At 25.3% G+C, this 17,818-nt stretch overlaps 6 protein-coding genes across 7 annotated transcripts; 4 read left to right on the top strand and 2 right to left on the bottom strand.

Annotated features, from left to right (window-relative positions):
• Positions 1-215: 215 nt before the first annotated feature.
• LOC106786774 (LETM1 and EF-hand domain-containing protein anon-60Da, mitochondrial) lies at positions 216-4,436 on the top strand. The gene is made up of 7 exons (XM_014748535.1): positions 216-377; positions 878-1,341; positions 1,576-1,746; positions 1,842-2,156; positions 2,240-2,728; positions 2,809-3,249; positions 3,332-4,436. The coding sequence occupies exons 1-7, from the start codon at positions 320-322 to the stop codon at positions 3,719-3,721; spliced, it is 2,328 nt and encodes a 775-aa protein (XP_014604021.1). The 5' UTR covers positions 216-319; the 3' UTR covers positions 3,722-4,436.
• A 439-nt stretch (positions 4,437-4,875) lies between these two features.
• On the bottom strand, positions 4,876-7,607 carry LOC106786775. Its single transcript, XM_014748536.1, has 8 exons — positions 7,415-7,607; positions 7,231-7,335; positions 7,091-7,165; positions 6,911-7,029; positions 6,538-6,816; positions 6,245-6,452; positions 5,951-6,177; positions 4,876-5,879 (listed from the first exon to the last, which is right to left on the bottom strand). Exons 1-8 carry the CDS (start codon positions 7,463-7,465, stop codon positions 4,916-4,918), a joined length of 2,028 nt encoding a protein of 675 aa, XP_014604022.1. The 5' UTR covers positions 7,466-7,607; the 3' UTR covers positions 4,876-4,915.
• Positions 7,608-7,633: 26 nt separating this feature from the next.
• Positions 7,634-10,006, top strand: LOC106786776 (protein-serine O-palmitoleoyltransferase porcupine). The gene is made up of 7 exons (XM_014748537.1): positions 7,634-7,945; positions 8,045-8,327; positions 8,401-8,593; positions 8,660-8,876; positions 8,963-9,069; positions 9,188-9,390; positions 9,464-10,006. The coding sequence occupies exons 2-7, from the start codon at positions 8,105-8,107 to the stop codon at positions 9,904-9,906; spliced, it is 1,386 nt and encodes a 461-aa protein (XP_014604023.1). The 5' UTR covers positions 7,634-7,945; positions 8,045-8,104; the 3' UTR covers positions 9,907-10,006.
• A 255-nt stretch (positions 10,007-10,261) lies between these two features.
• Positions 10,262-13,428, top strand: LOC106786789 (mono [ADP-ribose] polymerase PARP16). Of its 2 annotated transcripts, none has more exons than XM_014748553.1 (6): positions 10,262-10,277; positions 11,225-11,567; positions 11,684-11,839; positions 11,924-12,133; positions 12,235-12,521; positions 12,610-13,428. In XM_014748553.1, exons 2-6 carry the CDS (start codon positions 11,247-11,249, stop codon positions 12,767-12,769), a joined length of 1,134 nt encoding a protein of 377 aa, XP_014604039.1. In that variant the 5' UTR covers positions 10,262-10,277; positions 11,225-11,246; the 3' UTR covers positions 12,770-13,428. The 2 variants fall into 2 exon arrangements, with proteins under 2 accessions (XP_014604039.1, XP_014604038.1); XM_014748552.1 differs by lacking the exon at positions 10,262-10,277 and adding an exon at positions 11,029-11,088.
• Positions 12,783-14,544, bottom strand: LOC106786790 (Down syndrome critical region protein 3 homolog). Its single transcript, XM_014748554.1, has 6 exons — positions 14,385-14,544; positions 14,174-14,317; positions 13,667-14,065; positions 13,486-13,582; positions 13,277-13,402; positions 12,783-13,172 (listed from the first exon to the last, which is right to left on the bottom strand). Exons 1-6 carry the CDS (start codon positions 14,439-14,441, stop codon positions 13,090-13,092), a joined length of 906 nt encoding a protein of 301 aa, XP_014604040.1. The 5' UTR covers positions 14,442-14,544; the 3' UTR covers positions 12,783-13,089.
• Positions 14,545-14,973: 429 nt separating this feature from the next.
• On the top strand, positions 14,974-17,688 carry LOC106786754 (G2/mitotic-specific cyclin-B). Its single transcript, XM_014748481.1, has 5 exons — positions 14,974-15,125; positions 15,760-16,401; positions 16,481-16,720; positions 16,835-16,953; positions 17,047-17,688. Exons 1-5 carry the CDS (start codon positions 15,096-15,098, stop codon positions 17,300-17,302), a joined length of 1,287 nt encoding a protein of 428 aa, XP_014603967.1. The 5' UTR covers positions 14,974-15,095; the 3' UTR covers positions 17,303-17,688.
• Positions 17,689-17,818: the final 130 nt, after the last annotated feature.

The following is a 17,818-nucleotide window of genomic DNA, read 5'->3' as shown; positions in this document are numbered from 1 at the left end:
ATTTAAAATAAAATCTTTTATCTTTCAAAAGAATTAACGTTTTTTAATTACTTTTCTTTTAGATTTATTGAGAAAAGAAAGGTTATTTTTACTGCACTTAGTCAAGACTTATATGATTGGTTATTCACAATGCACTTAATGTGCATTTTGTAAATCGGATTTGTTTCAATGAAATTTATCAAGGGTTAATGGAGATAAGCCTTTCAATCTATCTCATTACCTTCAGAATGGAAAATTTGTAATGGTCGGCTAGTGTTGCATGGTGTAGTAAATCACGGTTCCGAGGATAATAGAAGAAATATTACAAAAATAATTCGAAATGAATCCTTTGATATATTCGAAAACTTTAACGAATAATCATAGAAGATTAATTAGACGTATGTATTTTTATGATCCATTTCTGCTATCACCAATTAAATAATTACTTTTCCAAAAACAACTTATATATAGTAATTGCATATTGTGTATACTTTTTGTATGCGTATATATGATAAATCATCAAAACCAATATTTTACAACATTTACATAACAGTGGAAAAATACAATGTACATGAGATGTAATATAAATTCTTTTTAAAATATTACCATCTTCGTGATAATTGTCTTAACTTCTTATTTTATTTTAATATGCGTTGTATAGGTTATATTTTCATATGATATCAATTCATTAAACTACTATGCATATATTTTTTAAAGTTTATGTATGAATTATAATGTTAAATTTATATGTCAGATGAAAATTAAATTTATATGTCAGGTGATAATTTTTAGATAATTAAGAAATAATTTAAAATAATTTTTTTGTGTATTTTCTTTAATGCAACATTTAATAAATGTTTTTATTTATTAATTAAAATTTTTTCTTTTTATTTTTCAGAGTATTGGTGTCTAAAATCATGGTATAATAGTAATCATACTAATTCTATTCCAAGTGTTATATGTATAGATTTAAAGAGACCAACATGCAATCAAACTTTAGTAGACTTCGTTCTATTGGATACCCATTCAAAAAATATGATGTATCTACAAACTCGTTCATTCTCGAGATCTTTAGTTTTCCATGGTCAGGAACCATCTTCTAAAATTGAAGAAACTGTTAAAAATATAAAAGAACAAAAAGAATTGAAAGAAAAATCAATCGAAAGTAAATCTCAACCCATTGTTTCATCGACCGATAAAGCTTTGATGGAAAAGAAACCTTCATTATTAGAAAGAGTGAAAGGGGAATTAATACATTATTACCATGGCTTTCGATTACTAGGATTAGATATGAAAGTTTCTGCCAAATTGATTTGGAGAATCTTGCAGGGTAAAGAATTAAGTAGAAGAGAACACAGATTGGTATGTATTTGAAAATTCTTCAAATTACAATCTAAGTTAATTAATCTATTATATCATGTTTAATAATATAAGTAAATTCACTGTATAAGAAGTATATTGGAAGTTTGCCAAATAATGACTTAATGTTTTAGTTTGAAAATAATCATCTCCCATTATTGAACATTATGTATATTTAGTATTTATTATTTAAATATTTATATACTCTAATTTTTAATATTATTTCATTATTATTAGCTCGTTAAAACAACAGGAGACATGTTTAGATTAATACCTTTCTCCGTATTCATCATTGTACCATTTATGGAATTCTTACTTCCCGTTGCAATTAAATTGTTTCCTGGCTTATTGCCATCTACTTTTCAAACTGCAGTTGAAAAAGAAGATAAATTAAAGCAAGCTTTAAAGGTAAAAATATAATATACAATTATTTATTATATTATTAATTTCTATTGAAAATATTAGCTACTTTATTAATTAATTTAAATAAATATTTATTTTAGGTTAAAATTGAGATGGCCAAATTTTTACAACAAACATTAGATGATATGTCATTACAATCATCGGATCATAAATCCGAAAAAGCCAAAGAGTTTGCTGAATTTTTTTATAAAATTAGAACAACCGGTAATGTGGCGAGTAACGAAGATATAATGAGATTTAGTAAACTTTTTGAGGATGAAATTACTTTAGATTCTTTATCTCGACCACAATTAATTGCTTTATGCAGAGTATTGGATGTTCAAAGACTTGGTACTACGAACTTTTTACGTTTTCTACTTCGAATGCGGTTAAGAAGTCTTGCTGCTGACGATAAGGTATATTTCTGATTAATTGTGCTTAATTTTGATTAAAATTATTATAAATAAAATTTTATTTATTTATTTTTTTCAATAAAAAGTTAATCCAGAAAGAAGGTGTAGATAGCTTAACGAGGAGCGAATTACAACAAGCCTGCAGAGCACGTGCTATGCGAGCATATGGAATGCCAGATACAAAGCTAAGAGAACAGCTATCGCAATGGTTAGATTTGAGTTTGAATAAAAAAGTACCACAGTCATTGCTACTTCTATCTCGAGCACTTATGGTACCTGAAACCATTCCTATGTCAGACAAATTAATAGCAACTATATCAGCATTGCCTGAAACAGTGGTTGCACGTACTACATGTGCCATTGGAGAAAAAGAAGGAAAACTTGACCTTAAAGCAAATATTGAAATTATTAAAATGGAAGAACGTAAAATTGAAGAAGAAAGAGAAGAACAAAAGCAAAAAGAAAAGAAAGAGGCAGAACCAACACCTATTACTTTTAAAACGGAATCTAAAAAAGATGAAATTACAGCAACTGATGTAAAAGTTATTGAGCAAGCCCTTGAAACACTAGACAAGGTTCGTATTGATTAATAGATCTTATTTTTCTATCTTATATATACAATACAATCAAAAAATTTCTTTTTATTATATTTTAGGATAAAAAGAAAATGACTGTAGAAAAGGAAGAATTGAAAGAGCTTAAGGAAGAGATGGCAGAGTATCAAGAGGATGTCAAAGAATTATATCAGATAAAAGCCGAAACAAAGGGTGAAATAGATGTTGACAATATTAAAATATCAAAAGGAGCCAACAGATTATTTAATAAAATTAACAAGATGATTCAAAAGGCGGATGCAGTTTTATTAGAACTAGAACAATCAGAGAAACAAGTTAAAGAGAAAATACAATCTTTAAGTCCAGAAGAACAAAAGGAATCTAAAACTGTTGAAGAATTAGTCAAAATAGATGAACTTATTGCAACTATAAAACAAATACAAAATGTATCAGATCAACCTAAATTAAGAAGTATAGCAGAAATATTAAAAAAAATGGACGACGATAAAGATGGTGCTATTAAACTCGAAAATGTTTTAAAGGTATGATTTATAATATAAAATATAGTGATATATATTGTAATTAGAATATTATATTTGTATGTAAATCTTATTTTTTTTATAGATTATAGAACTTATAGAAAAAGAAGACGTCAAATTAAATAAAAAACAATTAGATGAACTAATTGAAATGATGGATAAGGAAGAAATATTAGAAGCAGATGAGCAAATTCAAAAAATCTTACAAACAGAAAGTAAATCCTCGCCTGTTCCACCAGTTTCACCAGTTCCTGCTACACCCGTTACAAAAGAAAAACCGCTTGGAAAAGAAGAATTAACAGATGATATTTATGAGCCTAAAAAAAAATTTAAAATTTCAACCATTGAAAAAAGTAGTACAGAAAAATCAGCCGAAATTTTAACAAGTAATTCCAAATCCAATGTGAACAATCCATCATTAACACCAGGTGTTCCACCTAAAACAAAACAAACAGAAGGTTCTAAGCAACTATGATCATCGCACAATAAAATAATTAATTAATTTTATTTTCTAAGTAATTTTTCTACTTTACTTTGAAGAAAATACGTACAATATAGGCATAATTATTTTTATGAATCACTATCTATAGTGACGTTCTCATATTATAATTTTTGGCAAAAATTAATTATTTATTTAAAGCCTAAAATATAATGAACTCGTAATCCTGATCTGTACATAGTACACAAAGATACTTATATCTAAATATATTGTATACATTTGTATATTATATACATATAGCTCCAGTAATAATTTACTAAAGGATAGATTATCTTTGAAATAATTATTAATTACGAATAGTCTTTTAATTAAGACTGCGATGCATTTAACAGCATCTACTATAATGTTTTGTTTTGCAAATGTGGATACATTTGTGCTGGTTACAAATGGCATGAGTGTTAATATTGGATATATAAAATTTCATGTCTCAAAATAACTTACACAAAGGAGAATCATTCCATTTGAATAATGAATGCTGTATTTGTCATCTTACATTAAACTAGATTTACATCATCATTCAAGATTCTTTTGCAACAATATCAACATTAATTGTCTGATTAATTATATATGTCTCTTTGTGAAATAATATTTCAGACATATATATAATATACATGAGTTATTCCACGACTGTAAAATAAAACAGGACACATACTTATTAAATATATGTACTACTGTTATATAAAAGATGTTACATAAAAATACAGTATACATATTTTTCTTACCTAAAAAAAATATGTTAAAGAATAGAATAACAGTAAAATGTATTACTGTATGTAAAAGTATGCCAAAAATGACAATGGCATTGAAAATAGTTAAAAACGAATCTGAAACTATATAAAATTATTAAATTATTAAAAAAAGTATTACATACAAAAATGACTATATAAAAAATACTTTCAATAATCAATTTTCTTTTTACAGAAATTAATTTAAAATTTTATTTTTATTTTTAATTGAAAGCTTTTTAATTGACAGATGCTACCATTTATGAAGATAAAATTTATATAATATTTTTTCTCACCGAACAATTAATTCTGTTCTTATCAAATATAAATTGATTAAAAATGATATCGTTGGTGGCAATATTTCATTATTACTTAATATAATTTATATCTAAAAAATAAATATTCAAATTTGTTATTATTTATTTTGATATGTGAATACAAAATATTATGCAACTGAATCATTCTCTGGTTCCACATCACTTTCCGAATTTTCCCCACTACCTATAAACATTTCTTCATTCATAGATAATAACTGAGGAGGTTTATTTAATCCAAATTGCATAACAGGATTTTGAAAATTTTTCAATGATAATGGTTTAAAACCATTATCCTTATCTTCATCGTCAATGTCCACATATTCTTTAACATTTTTTATATTATCATTATTTATATTTAACATTTGTTTATCAGATGCTGGAATATCCAATCTATCTGCTGATTTCGTGGAAAAAATATTATGATCGTAACTAATAGAATCATTATAACATAGCGATTTAGAATTATTGACCAAAGAAGGCATTGGAGGTGGTATAGGTATCGAAGATTTGAAGTTATTACTTTCCAAATCATTAGCACTATTTATTACATTTTTGTACATACGTTGAAGTGCTTTAGATTCTCTTTCTGACATAGTTTTATGCTTATCAATTAAAGCTTCCTTTAACTCGCTCATAAAATTCTTTGCCAGCAATTTATCTAATTTATATTCTTGTAATAAAATTTCTTGATCTTCTTCATACAAAGGCTTCAAATATTCCTCTTTAATATATTCCTCAAACACTTCATCAAGTATTTCTGGTTCTCTATCAATTATTACTGGCAAGTTATCACTTACATTTTCTATTTTAATATCTTCCTTCGTATAACTCATTTTGGAATTTTTATACTTTGCTTTTGTTATTAATAAACTACTAAATTCAGCAAAATTTCTAGCTCCATCTATTTGCTTATACGCTTCATTCATTTTTTCCATCATTCTTTCTAGCATTTCATTATTAATTGAAGTATCGTCAGTACAAATATCGATATCATTAATCATTGAAATTATTTGATCGTAGGCCTGTTGAATTTTATTTAATGTTAAATTCAAATGTAAATAAACGTCTTGCCATTTGGATATAACGGGACCCCTAAAAATAAAAATGATTTATTAATGTGACATTAAATTTGACATTAAAATATATTTTAAGTAGTTACTTACCTATAATTATATTGAACTGGTTTCATTTTGTAATTGTAATAAGAATTAATGCATAGAGATAATTTATTATTGTATTTTGTTAATTGTTTATTCAATTTATAAACAATATAAATTACACTCGCTTTGGAAATCTTATCATAAGTTGAAGACCATGTTTTAAAATCATATGTAATAGCCAGTAAATATAATAATTCCGATTGCATAAGAATATAAGTATAGTATAATTGCTGTTAAGAGATATACAATGTGCAATTAGTACAAAGATATAAAATTTAAAACCTTTTATATAATCACCTTCAATGCTTCATAGTTAATTTCTCCATGTATTTTAAATACATTATCTTCAAACGTTGTTCTTATAATCTGATTGGATAAATGTTTAGGAAATTTTGATATCATAATGGAAATAATATAATGATAAATTTGACAAATATCTTCTAAACATTTAATTAAATTTTCCATTATTGGTTGTAGGTATGTTAATCTTTCTCCCATGAGAATACTAATTTAATAAGAATAAATATTATTTCGATTTTTGAATATATAAAATTAAATTAGAAAATATTATTTGTTAAATATATACTTACTGCAATTGTTGATTAATTTTCCTAGAATTCATTTTTACTTTATAACCGTGCTTTAAAATTTTTAATCCTTTATTACATAAATCATAAAATTCATTTTGTAATAATACTAATTGCTTCAGTTCTTTATGTGCCCATAAATTTTGGAAGTTTCTATAACCAGCGTAGTATAACGTAAAAAGTATTGTTATAACATTTAAAGCTTTCTTATGTTTGTAAAACATTAAGTACGTAGAAGAAGCTATTATTGTACCACTAGCAAGTAAATTCTTTAACACTTTCCTGTAATAAATAAATAAATCAAAGTCTTTGTCAAGATGTAATGATATGATATATACATAATATATATGTAAGCACATTTATGATAGAAACATACTTCCATGGAGCAACAGGAAAATATTTCTCTGCAAAACTATTAATCTCAGATGCATGATCATCTAAAAGCGTTTTGGAACTTAAAATAGTATGCAATTGTTCCTTGGATAAATTTGAGTCCTGATATAAAATAATTTAATGAAATTTGTATTGATTTTTACAATTCAATGAATGAACGTACCTGCGTTATCCAAGATTTCAAATCTAATATGTATTTATAGATGATTTTACCTACATCTTTAATAATGTTGACATCCTAAAAAAGATATATTTAATTTATATTATAAGCAAGTTGAAGTATGTAAAATTAAAATAAAGTACCATATACATAGATTTCTTTTGCGGTGTCTGTTGAGTTTTAAAAACTATTGCAGTTTCAAAATCTGTATATCCTAATGTAACTAAATGTTCATGTAAATCGCTACCCTAAAAATGATATATAAAGTAATTATAATTAAATTTACATATAGAGATATATTAAATTATTTCTTTTTCTGTAATATACCTCAAATATAACCTCCTCATCTTCTTCGGTATCAATGCATTGATTTAACATTCTTGTATTTTTTGATAATTACTAAATATTCACAATTAAGAATGTTTCACATTAAATACTTCTTATTAATATATTGAAATTTCTTAAAATTTTACAATTAATATTAAGCATGAAAAATTAATTAAATATAAAAAACATTGTTCAGTTATTCCCAGCTATTGACAATTTCTATAAATAACATAAAAAATAAATTTATAACTTAATATAGGTTATATTTCTGCATCACACATAAAAACCCATAAATAATGGTATTTTCGGCCATCGTACTAAAGAGGGAATGATTGTCTTAACGTATATTTTTGGAGTATCGTGCAATTTACTATTTATGTTATTTATTGACAATAATCATCTTGATTATTAATCATTATATCAATATATTAATATGCAAAAAGCAATTAAAGAAAAAATAATTGATTCGTTTAATATATTTAGTTAAATATTTATTAATTGATATGTTTATTTGTGTAAAATGGTCATTGGGTGCGTTCAAAATGTTTACATAATTAGTATTTATTATGTTTAATATTAATTACGTAATAATTTATTATTGTCAGTTTATTTTCTTTTATAATTATTTAGGATATATTCAGATTATAAAATAGGATGTTGCATTAAGTTTTTGAAGGATAAATAGCTGTGATGGATGATGTTGATACTTCAGTGTATTATGATGATGAAAATGATTTCATTGGATTTGGTTATCATCATGGTCAAGAATATGACTATGAATACGAAGATGCAGAAGGAGAAACGCTATCTGAACTTTATGAATATTGTCTCACTCCTACGTTCTACGATACAGGATTTTATATATTGCCGTTGTTTCTTGCAATGTTTATTTTTCGACTTATATCACAAATGCGTAAGGATTTTATTTATTTAATAAATATTGTTACACATATATAAACTTTCATGATACTATTTTAATGTTGCAGAATCTATTTCTGATAAATTATTTCATGGATTATCAATGGTTATCGGAATATGTATCATTCAGCATTACGCAGAAGAATGTTTATTTTTATTAGTATTATTTGTTATACTTTCTTACATTACTTTAAATTTACCAAAGAAGTATTATAAAGAGATAGCAGTCTTTTTGCCATCACTTTTTATAATTATCCACTGGTATATATTACTCTAATGTATCCAGATATCAATAATTAAGATTCAAATAATGATCTTATTTTACAGTGAATTTTATATGAAACCAATAATTTGGCATAAAGTGCGCAGTATAATTATGACCATGGCAATGAGAACTATTAGCGTTGCTGCAGATAGTATTGAATCTAATGACATCCCAGATTTTTATAGTTACATGGGATATATGTTTTGTGCAGCTACTTCGTACTTAGGTCCATGGGTACCATTGAAAGATTATTTGGCTTTACGTCGACCAAATCAGCAAGTATAGTTATTGATATCTTATTAACTGATTCATTAATTTTGTCTACATTATATATTCCCTGTTTTAAAATAATTATTATATTGTAGGGGAAGTGGTGGTTATTGATTGTAATTGGATTTACTTCTTGTTCATTCCTTTTCTTAAGTATGTCAAATTGCTGGATACAATGGATGCTTCCTGACGATTCATGGATGTTAGTATCAAAATATACAGTGTTATTTTCATTATTGTCATATTTCATAATATATGAGTTATTAAAAAGATATAATAAGATAAAATATATGTTCGAATAAAATTTGATTATGTTTTAGGTGGTTATTAGCTTATAGAGATGCATTATCATTTAGAACATCCCATTATTTTATTTCGTATTTGGCATCGGCTATATCATTTTTGGGAGGATATCCATTTTCATTAATATCTATTGTTAAACCATTAGAAATTGAACTACCACGTTCACTCGTCCAAGTTGTTGTTTATTGGAATATGCCAATGCATTTCTGGTTAAAAAAATGTACGTTAGAAAATAACATTTACTTATTTTAACAAGATTAATTAGCTCATTGTTTTTCTTTTTTTGTTTTTAGATATATTCCGTCCAAGTCTAAAATATTTAGGAAAATTTGGAGCAGTAATTATTACGTATCTAATGAGTTCTTTTCTACATGGATTTAATTTTCAATTAGGAGCAGTATTATTGAGTCTCGGTTTATATACATACGTAGAGCATCAACTTAGAATAATGTTTGCTAATATCTTTGATGCATGTATAGCATCAAAAGAATGCGCTCAAAACAAATGTACCCACTTATATAATCCTTACAATTCTTGGTGGGTTATTGCGATAAACATAATGTTTACAGTATTAACAATATTTCATTTAGCGTACTTAGGTCTTATGTTTGATACTTCCGAATTACAAGAAACAGGATATAGTTATATTCATACTATTAAAAAATGGTCTGAACTTGGATTTGCTAGCCACTGGGTAGCATTAGCTACATATTGTATATATTTTTTAATACGATAGTCACCAATATACTTTATATAATACTCTCTCAATTTTAAAACAATCTTTATATGCAATAAGAATTTTTTATAAGTTCTTTAATAAAATGATGAGAAAAATATTTTGTATGCTTTATTTTTTTTTAAATCAAACTTCCATCTATATTTGATAAATGTATAATATTATGTGTATTAATAATGTATAAATAATGTATTAATAAATATATAAATATATGCATACGTATATGTATACATACAAATATATAATTGAAAATGCGTTGATTTGACAAACGAATATCGAAACAAATAGAAATAAAGTATCGTAAGTCATAAATCTCGAAACTTATTAGAAAAATGTGCCAATATTTTATGTAAATTTCTTGTAACATAAGTGTAAGTATTTCTTATCATGCAAGTTTACTATTTGTATTTGTGACAATTGTGTATGCGTGAAAATGTTTGAAATTTAAGGCTAAAAAAGGATATCAAGTTTTCTAATAGTAAAAACATTCACATATACTTATGAATCAAAGTAAATTTATCTTATATTATTCAATATTATTTTGAAAAACATATAATATGTTCATTATTTTATTCAAATCTTTTTTAAAACACTGACAACGTATATGTTTACATAAAACTATAAGAAAAAAAGGTTATACTTTGCATTTTTTAATACATTGATAGAAGTAATATTTATTAATGAATAGTTAATTAAAAAAAACAATGTTACAAAAAACACTTAAATTTAATTCAGAAAGAATAATCACTATTTGTTATTTATTAGTAAATCTCTTCGAAGTCAAAACCGTTTTACTAGATCATAAAAATTTGTCCAACAGTGAAAAAACAAATCTGATTCAATAAAGATTCAATAAATGCATTAATTAAATTTACTTACATAATATACATGTAAAAATTATATATTTTAATTTTTTAAACGAATAATTTAATAAATTTTCTTATATTATTTTAAATATTTGTTATGCTTCTCTCTCTTTCCATAAACGCATAGTGTCTCTAGTAACATTCAAATCGAAAATATATCAGCTGAGTTTTGATAGTTCTATATAAACATAACTTATAAGCGAGTGGAAATACTGCCTAATTTAAAATAAATGTATATTAGAGAAATTAAATTCTTTTTTTAAGGATTAATCTATAAGAATTAATAAATAAATAACGACAATAACTTTCTAAATTTGTTAGTAAAAATATCATTTAAATATATTAAATATCTTTGTTAACTTATTAAAGAGACACTATAACAAAAAATATTCTTATGAAAATGTATTAATAATAAAAAAGTAATTATAATAACTAATATCAAATATATATAGATTCAACAATTTATTATTAATAATGGAGTGCATGGAGAAAAGTCATCAAATGAATGCAATAAAATCTAAGTGCAATAATAAAATTGACATTAACGAAGAGGACAAGTCACTTGAAATAAATTTGGATATACTACATAGTACAAAAATGGATACCACACCTTATCAAGATGATGCAGAAAAGAAAATTGTACTCCTTAAGCATTTACTTGAAAAAGATCCAAAAGCTGCAGATTTAAAGTGGTCACTTTTTGTAGCAGCATGTAATACATATCGTTGTGATACTTGTTTACGACCATTTCCACCTATGTATGTAAAAAATGAATGCAAGGATATCGAAGCTTTGGTATAATACCCAAAAATGGTTTTTATATGTTCTAACATTAATTTAGATTATTTCACTCAGCAAATAAAATTACTATATTAATGGTGTTCTTATATTTTAATTTTATATATCAATAGAGAAAGACCGTAGAACTGATACCTCCATTGGCAGTAATATTTAGAGAACTTCATGAGCCAAATGTATATGCTAATTATGGACCAGCAATAGACTTGTTACATTGGGTGTTAATAAGATTAAGAGATCCTTATATTAAAAGTATAAGTAAGGAAAATGTAAGTCTCAACATATATTGCAAAAGCCAATATAATATTCCAAAATTGTCTTTATAATAATACTGATAAAGTTTGTTATTATAGTATGATTCTGTATTAAAGAAAATACCTTCAGAAATGCAAGTTGCTCCACCTAATTTAATATTTCAAGTAGCAAGTGCGAAGCAATCGACTGCAGAGGAAAAGTGGAAATCTAACGGACAAGGTTATTCCACATTATATGCTTATCATGGCAGTCGTTTAGAGAATTTTCATTCCATTTTACATTATGGTTTACAACAGAACATGTGTAAGGTAAAATTAATAATAATATTAATATTTGATTTTTTTACACACATACACGTAATAAAATCTATATAATATTTATAAATTATATTTTTTAATTTTGCTGCTAGAAGTCATTATATGGAAAAGGAATATATCTTTCAAGTGAATTAGGAGTAAGTTTACCATATAGTCCTGTTGGCTATGGATGGGGTGGTAGTGTTCTAGGTAGTGAATTGAGTTGTGTAGCTCTTTGTGAACTTATTAATCACCCTGCCATAAAAAAACATAATCCAAAAGCTAGAATACAAAATACATCATCCGAATCAGTTCCGAATAAATATTATTTAGTTACCAACAGTGATTTGGTAAGAATTCGTTATCTTCTTGTTTATAGTCAAGAAATTCAACCAACGAGGTAATATTTGTTTAATAATCTTTATCAATATTTTCTATTGCATATAAAAGTTAATAGATTTTCATTTAATATATTTTCTATATTTTAGGAATGATGAAAGCTCGGGATTATTAGAGTGGTTTAGACAGCATAAATTATTAACTTTTATGCTTGGATATGTCATATTATTAGCTTCAGTTGGACTGACGCATAATAAGCAAGTTGAAAAATATTATAGATTGCTTGTCCAAAAAACTGGATTTGATTAAAGCAAGAGAAAAAAACTTTAATAAAATTTAATAATCTAAAATAATCTAAACTAATGAATACACATTGTTACTTATAAAGAGCTGATGTTGTTTGGGCATAAAAAATATCTTTTAATTTACACTTTTAAATATAGAAAAAATTTCTATCGCATATAACGATAATTACTTATACTTCATTTTGTATAAACAAATATAAAAATATTTGATATAAAATAATATATTATGTATAAATAATGTAAAATGAATACATTATTTAACTAACTTAAGATAATTGCATTTATGTGCTACTACAGTTTATATTTTTATATACTAAATGATTGTTAGCATCTGGAAAGTATTATAGGAAAATTTTCAGTAACTAAATAATCGTCTTCGAATATAATGATAAGATTTACTTCAAATTCTGAAATGAAATAAAATGCAATATTAAATATTCAACTGAATAAGTATTTAAAAAATCACTTTTTCTTCTTCCTCTAAACGTTGATATCGTAAACAATTTCTTACCAACTTTGAAATTACTTGTACTTAAAGTAGGACAAGTAAATAATCTTGGAAATATCATGTAAATAGGTATAGGCAAATTCGTACATATGTTTCCTTCTCCTATTTGTATATTTTGTATTTCTGTTGCTATAAAATATATTATTTTTTGAGAATAATTCAATTAACTTATTTACTGATATTTATACGTGATATATGTTAATTATATTTACCATCTCTCGAATATCCCTCAGCACAGCCACATGTTTCTACTCTTACCAATTGCAATTCAATTGATTTTATAACAGCTTCACAATGTTCAATTACTACCTTAAATATATAAATTGAAGTTGTATAAAAATAAAATTTAGAAAGAAATAATTTATTATATATCGATTAGATTAATACTTTTACCTCGCCTTTAAGAGGTTCTGAAATTTTACAATACAACGAATCTAATCTTCCTGAAATGCAAAATCTTGGAACATTAGCTTTGTCTCTTGTATTTTGTAAAGACTCCGGTGTTATTTTAAAAAATACTATTTTACTATGTTCTTTATCGACTTTAATGGTGAAATTGTCCTCTACAATAAATTCCAATGACTTGCTTACATCTTTTGCAAGAAAGTTCCTCTTTATATCGCAGCGTATTAAATATTGTATATTAACAAAAACTCCATGATAAGTTTCATATAATGGTTTCTTTCCTCGTGGCCTTAATGGTAATTCGAAAGGTATTTCAAAAGGTATTCTACTACTTGGTATTTTGCCAGGAGGAGCAACATCCACAGTATATTGTACTAATTGAATAGGCTGTAAATAATGTAAATCTATTGTTAATTGTGATATTATGTAAAATAGTAATTAATATAAAATTATGTTAATAGTATCCCAGAAGAACGATGACAAAGATTGACTAACCTTGACAGAATTATAGAATGCTTCAAAAATACCAACATTTTTGGAACTCAATTGTAAATTAACAGAACCTTCCATTGTAAGAAATATACCATCATGTTTTAAATCGGAATTTGTTTGTAATAATATAAGACCAACGACAACTTCCTAAAATATAACCTCAATATTACTGTTTATTACTATTGTTTACTGCAAAATAATAAATAAGACAAACCCCTTCATGATATATTTTACTAGCACGTTTTAACTTAATATCTATGTTAATAGACATGTTAAATAATTATATTCTTTTTATATATACTTTAAAATATATAGAACTATGACATTTGTATGATTAACAACTAAGCTGATACGGATGACATATTGGAGCATGTGCTTATATTATATAACTATTTATACGTCTCATTTTTTAAAATCTTTTAAAAGTATTATTTCTCTTTAATATAATTAAGGAATTTATAAACAAAATATGTATATAATAATATTATATAATATTGGATATTAGAAAGATTTAAATTATGACGAAAAATTTTTATTTTACGTCATATTTGTATAATTGACAATAAAAAAATACTTAAAATTTAACAAACAATTTTTGATAAATTGGAAATAATATGAAAGTCTTTTTATTACGAATACATAAATACAAGTGTATATTAATTGCCGGTTAAAAAGAAAAAGAAAAGAAGTTAGTTTTCAATATTAGGAAACAAATCAAAAAAAGATATTTTTCGCGCCATTTGTACATCAGTGCATTGCCACCTATCATTAACTTCCGGTTTAGCAGCTAAACAAATTCAAACCGCTGAGATCGTTATTAAACGAGAAGTGAACGTTGTTTGGCAAGCATCTAAAAGAAAAAGAATTATTCTACGAGAATTATATTTTTTATATTAATAAAGATTATATTTTATCCGAGTTGACGATGGCGCTAAGAAATCGACAAGTGCTTATGGTAAGTAAATATAATAAATTTTCTTAGATAACATTTGAAAGTAAATAGATGATTATATTCGTTAGAACATCTAACGTGGGGAGGACAGTGTAATGGTTAACGGTCCTGTGCCTGACATCTTTAAATACCCTCTTATATGAATTAGAAAAATTTGAAGAAAAGGAAATATTATCATTTGCACGTGTTAATTTCTTTTTTTTTACAAACTATTACCTATGGACCCAACGATGACCGGTTTTACGTATATAAGATTCATATTTTTTTTTCTAATTAAATTATTTTTTGTATTAACTGATTTTTTTGTTCAATTCTAATGTAATTGGAAATATTCAGAAACGTGTTCTTTTTTTTTTTTCTTTAACGACAATGTTATAATATTGTTTTTGTTTTTATCATCAACATAAGATCTTATTTTGAAAGTAACTCTAGTTTTATTATTTATATTTAAGTTAATAGATGTATAGGGTAATCTGTTATTTATATTTAAGTTAATAGATGTATAGAGTAATCTTATAAACATATATTATATAATTTCATCAAATTTTATAATATATATATCTTTATAATTTAATATATTAAGTTAGTTTTATATTCTAGTTGATATAATTACTAATCGAGAGAACAATGATTACAGAATGTTAATAAAGAAAATGTTGCAAATTCAAAATCATCTATTGCTACAAAGACAATAACAACTAAGAGACCTGTATTTGGAGATTTAGGAAATAAAGTAAATACACAGAGAGGTGTTGAACCAATTGGTAGAAGTAGTTTGTTAAAGGAAAAGAAACAAATCATCTCTAAAAAATATGATACTAAGCAAGTTGGTAAAACTTTAGAAAAAATTAATGAAAAGCCAGTTACAAAATTACAAGAAAAACCTGCAAAAATACAAGAGAAATCACAAATGCAAATAACTAAACCTTCAATCCAAAATGAAGCCCCCATAGAAATTAATCAATTATCATTAGCTCCTACCATATGCATCAAGAAAGAAAAAGAATCATTTTCGTCTGATCTTATAACCATTGAAAATATAGATGAAACTGATAAAGAAAATCCAATTTTAGTTTCTGCCTATTGTAATGATATATATGAATATTTAAGAAGTTTAGAACAAAAGTTTCCTATTAAAAAGGAATATTTAACTGGTCAAGAAGTAACACCCAAAATGAGAAGTGTTCTTGTAGATTGGCTCGTTGAAGTACATCAACAATTTCATCTTATGCAAGAAACTTTATATCTTACTGTATCTATTATCGATAGATTTTTACAGGTTTGTTTTTATATCAATAAAATATAAATCATTGAATTGTTTGTATCGATAATAAATAAGTTATTTATTTTTATAACAGTCATATCAGACGATAGATAGAAAAAGATTACAACTAGTTGGTGTAACAGCCATGTTTATAGCTAGTAAATATGAAGAAATGTATTCACCAGATGTTACTGATTTTGTATATATAACAGACAATGCGTATACAAAATCTGAAATCTTAAAAATGGAACTGGTCATTATAAAAACTCTTGATTTTTCATTTGGACGACCACTACCACTTCATTTTTTAAGAAGATATAGTAAAGCTGGAAAGGTAATAATAGATAATAATGCAATATCTATTAAAACATATGCTCGAGATATTTTCACACACACACACACATACACACATTTTAATTACGAATTTAATATTTTATATTGATTAAAGGCACTTCCTCTACATCATACCATGGCTAAATATTTTTTGGAGCAGTGTTTAGTACATTATGAAATGTGCCATTATTCGCCAAGTTTGATAGCAGCAGCCGCCATATATTTAGCGTTTATGTAAGTATTCTATTTGAATATATTTTTTATACGCTTATTCTTTTTGTAAAAATAAAATATATAAACATTAACACGTGATATATTTTTTGATAGAATTTTTGATAGCAACGATGAAAGTGAAAATAAGAACATTTGGACGAACACTTTAGAATATTATAGCACTTATACTAAAGAGGATATATTACCAGTTGTAAGGAATATTGCTGTGATTATAAATGAAGCAGACAAAAGCAAATACCAAGCTGTTAGGAAGAAATACGTAAATGCCAAATATATGAAAATTAGTGTTCGTCCAGAACTTAAATCACCAATTATAGTTGCCCTGGCACTAGAAGACAGGCAAACTTAATTCTTTCATAATAATCAATTCTTTTATTTTATAAAATAATGTGATCATTGTCATCAACAACACAACACCAACAACAAAACGAAAATGTAAGAAAAAATTCTTCGTCATTATTCAATGCCATAAAACATATTAATTATGATATTCCAGTTAGTGTTATAATTATACAAAGGACCGTATCACCTTAAATGTAGACTAAATTATAGATAGTGTCTATCGTGTGTCTATTAGACATTTGACACAAATATTGTTTATAAAAGCTTGCAGCCTCGTTTACACAAAGGTGTGTTATGTACGTTTAGAGGAATTATATACCATAATTTTTTAGAATAAATATAGAATAGCATGAGAATGTAGTGAGAAGAATATATTTTGGACTGTTATAGTAATATTAGATATAACGCGATAAAAATCATAAAATATGGTATTTGATAATAGAATATTAAGCTGCGTTTTAAGTTTTATTCTTAAATCGTTAGGAAAACTTTTTTGTTTACCCTTTTCTTTTTTTTTTTTTTT

Source organism: Polistes canadensis, unplaced genomic scaffold (genome assembly GCF_001313835.1).
Source record: "Polistes canadensis isolate GaletaPanama2010 unplaced genomic scaffold, ASM131383v1 scaffold_81, whole genome shotgun sequence".
NCBI classification, from domain to species: Eukaryota; Metazoa; Arthropoda; class Insecta; order Hymenoptera; family Vespidae; genus Polistes; species Polistes canadensis.
Note: the sequence above shows the minus strand (reverse complement) of the source record. Positions and strands in the feature narration are given on the sequence as shown.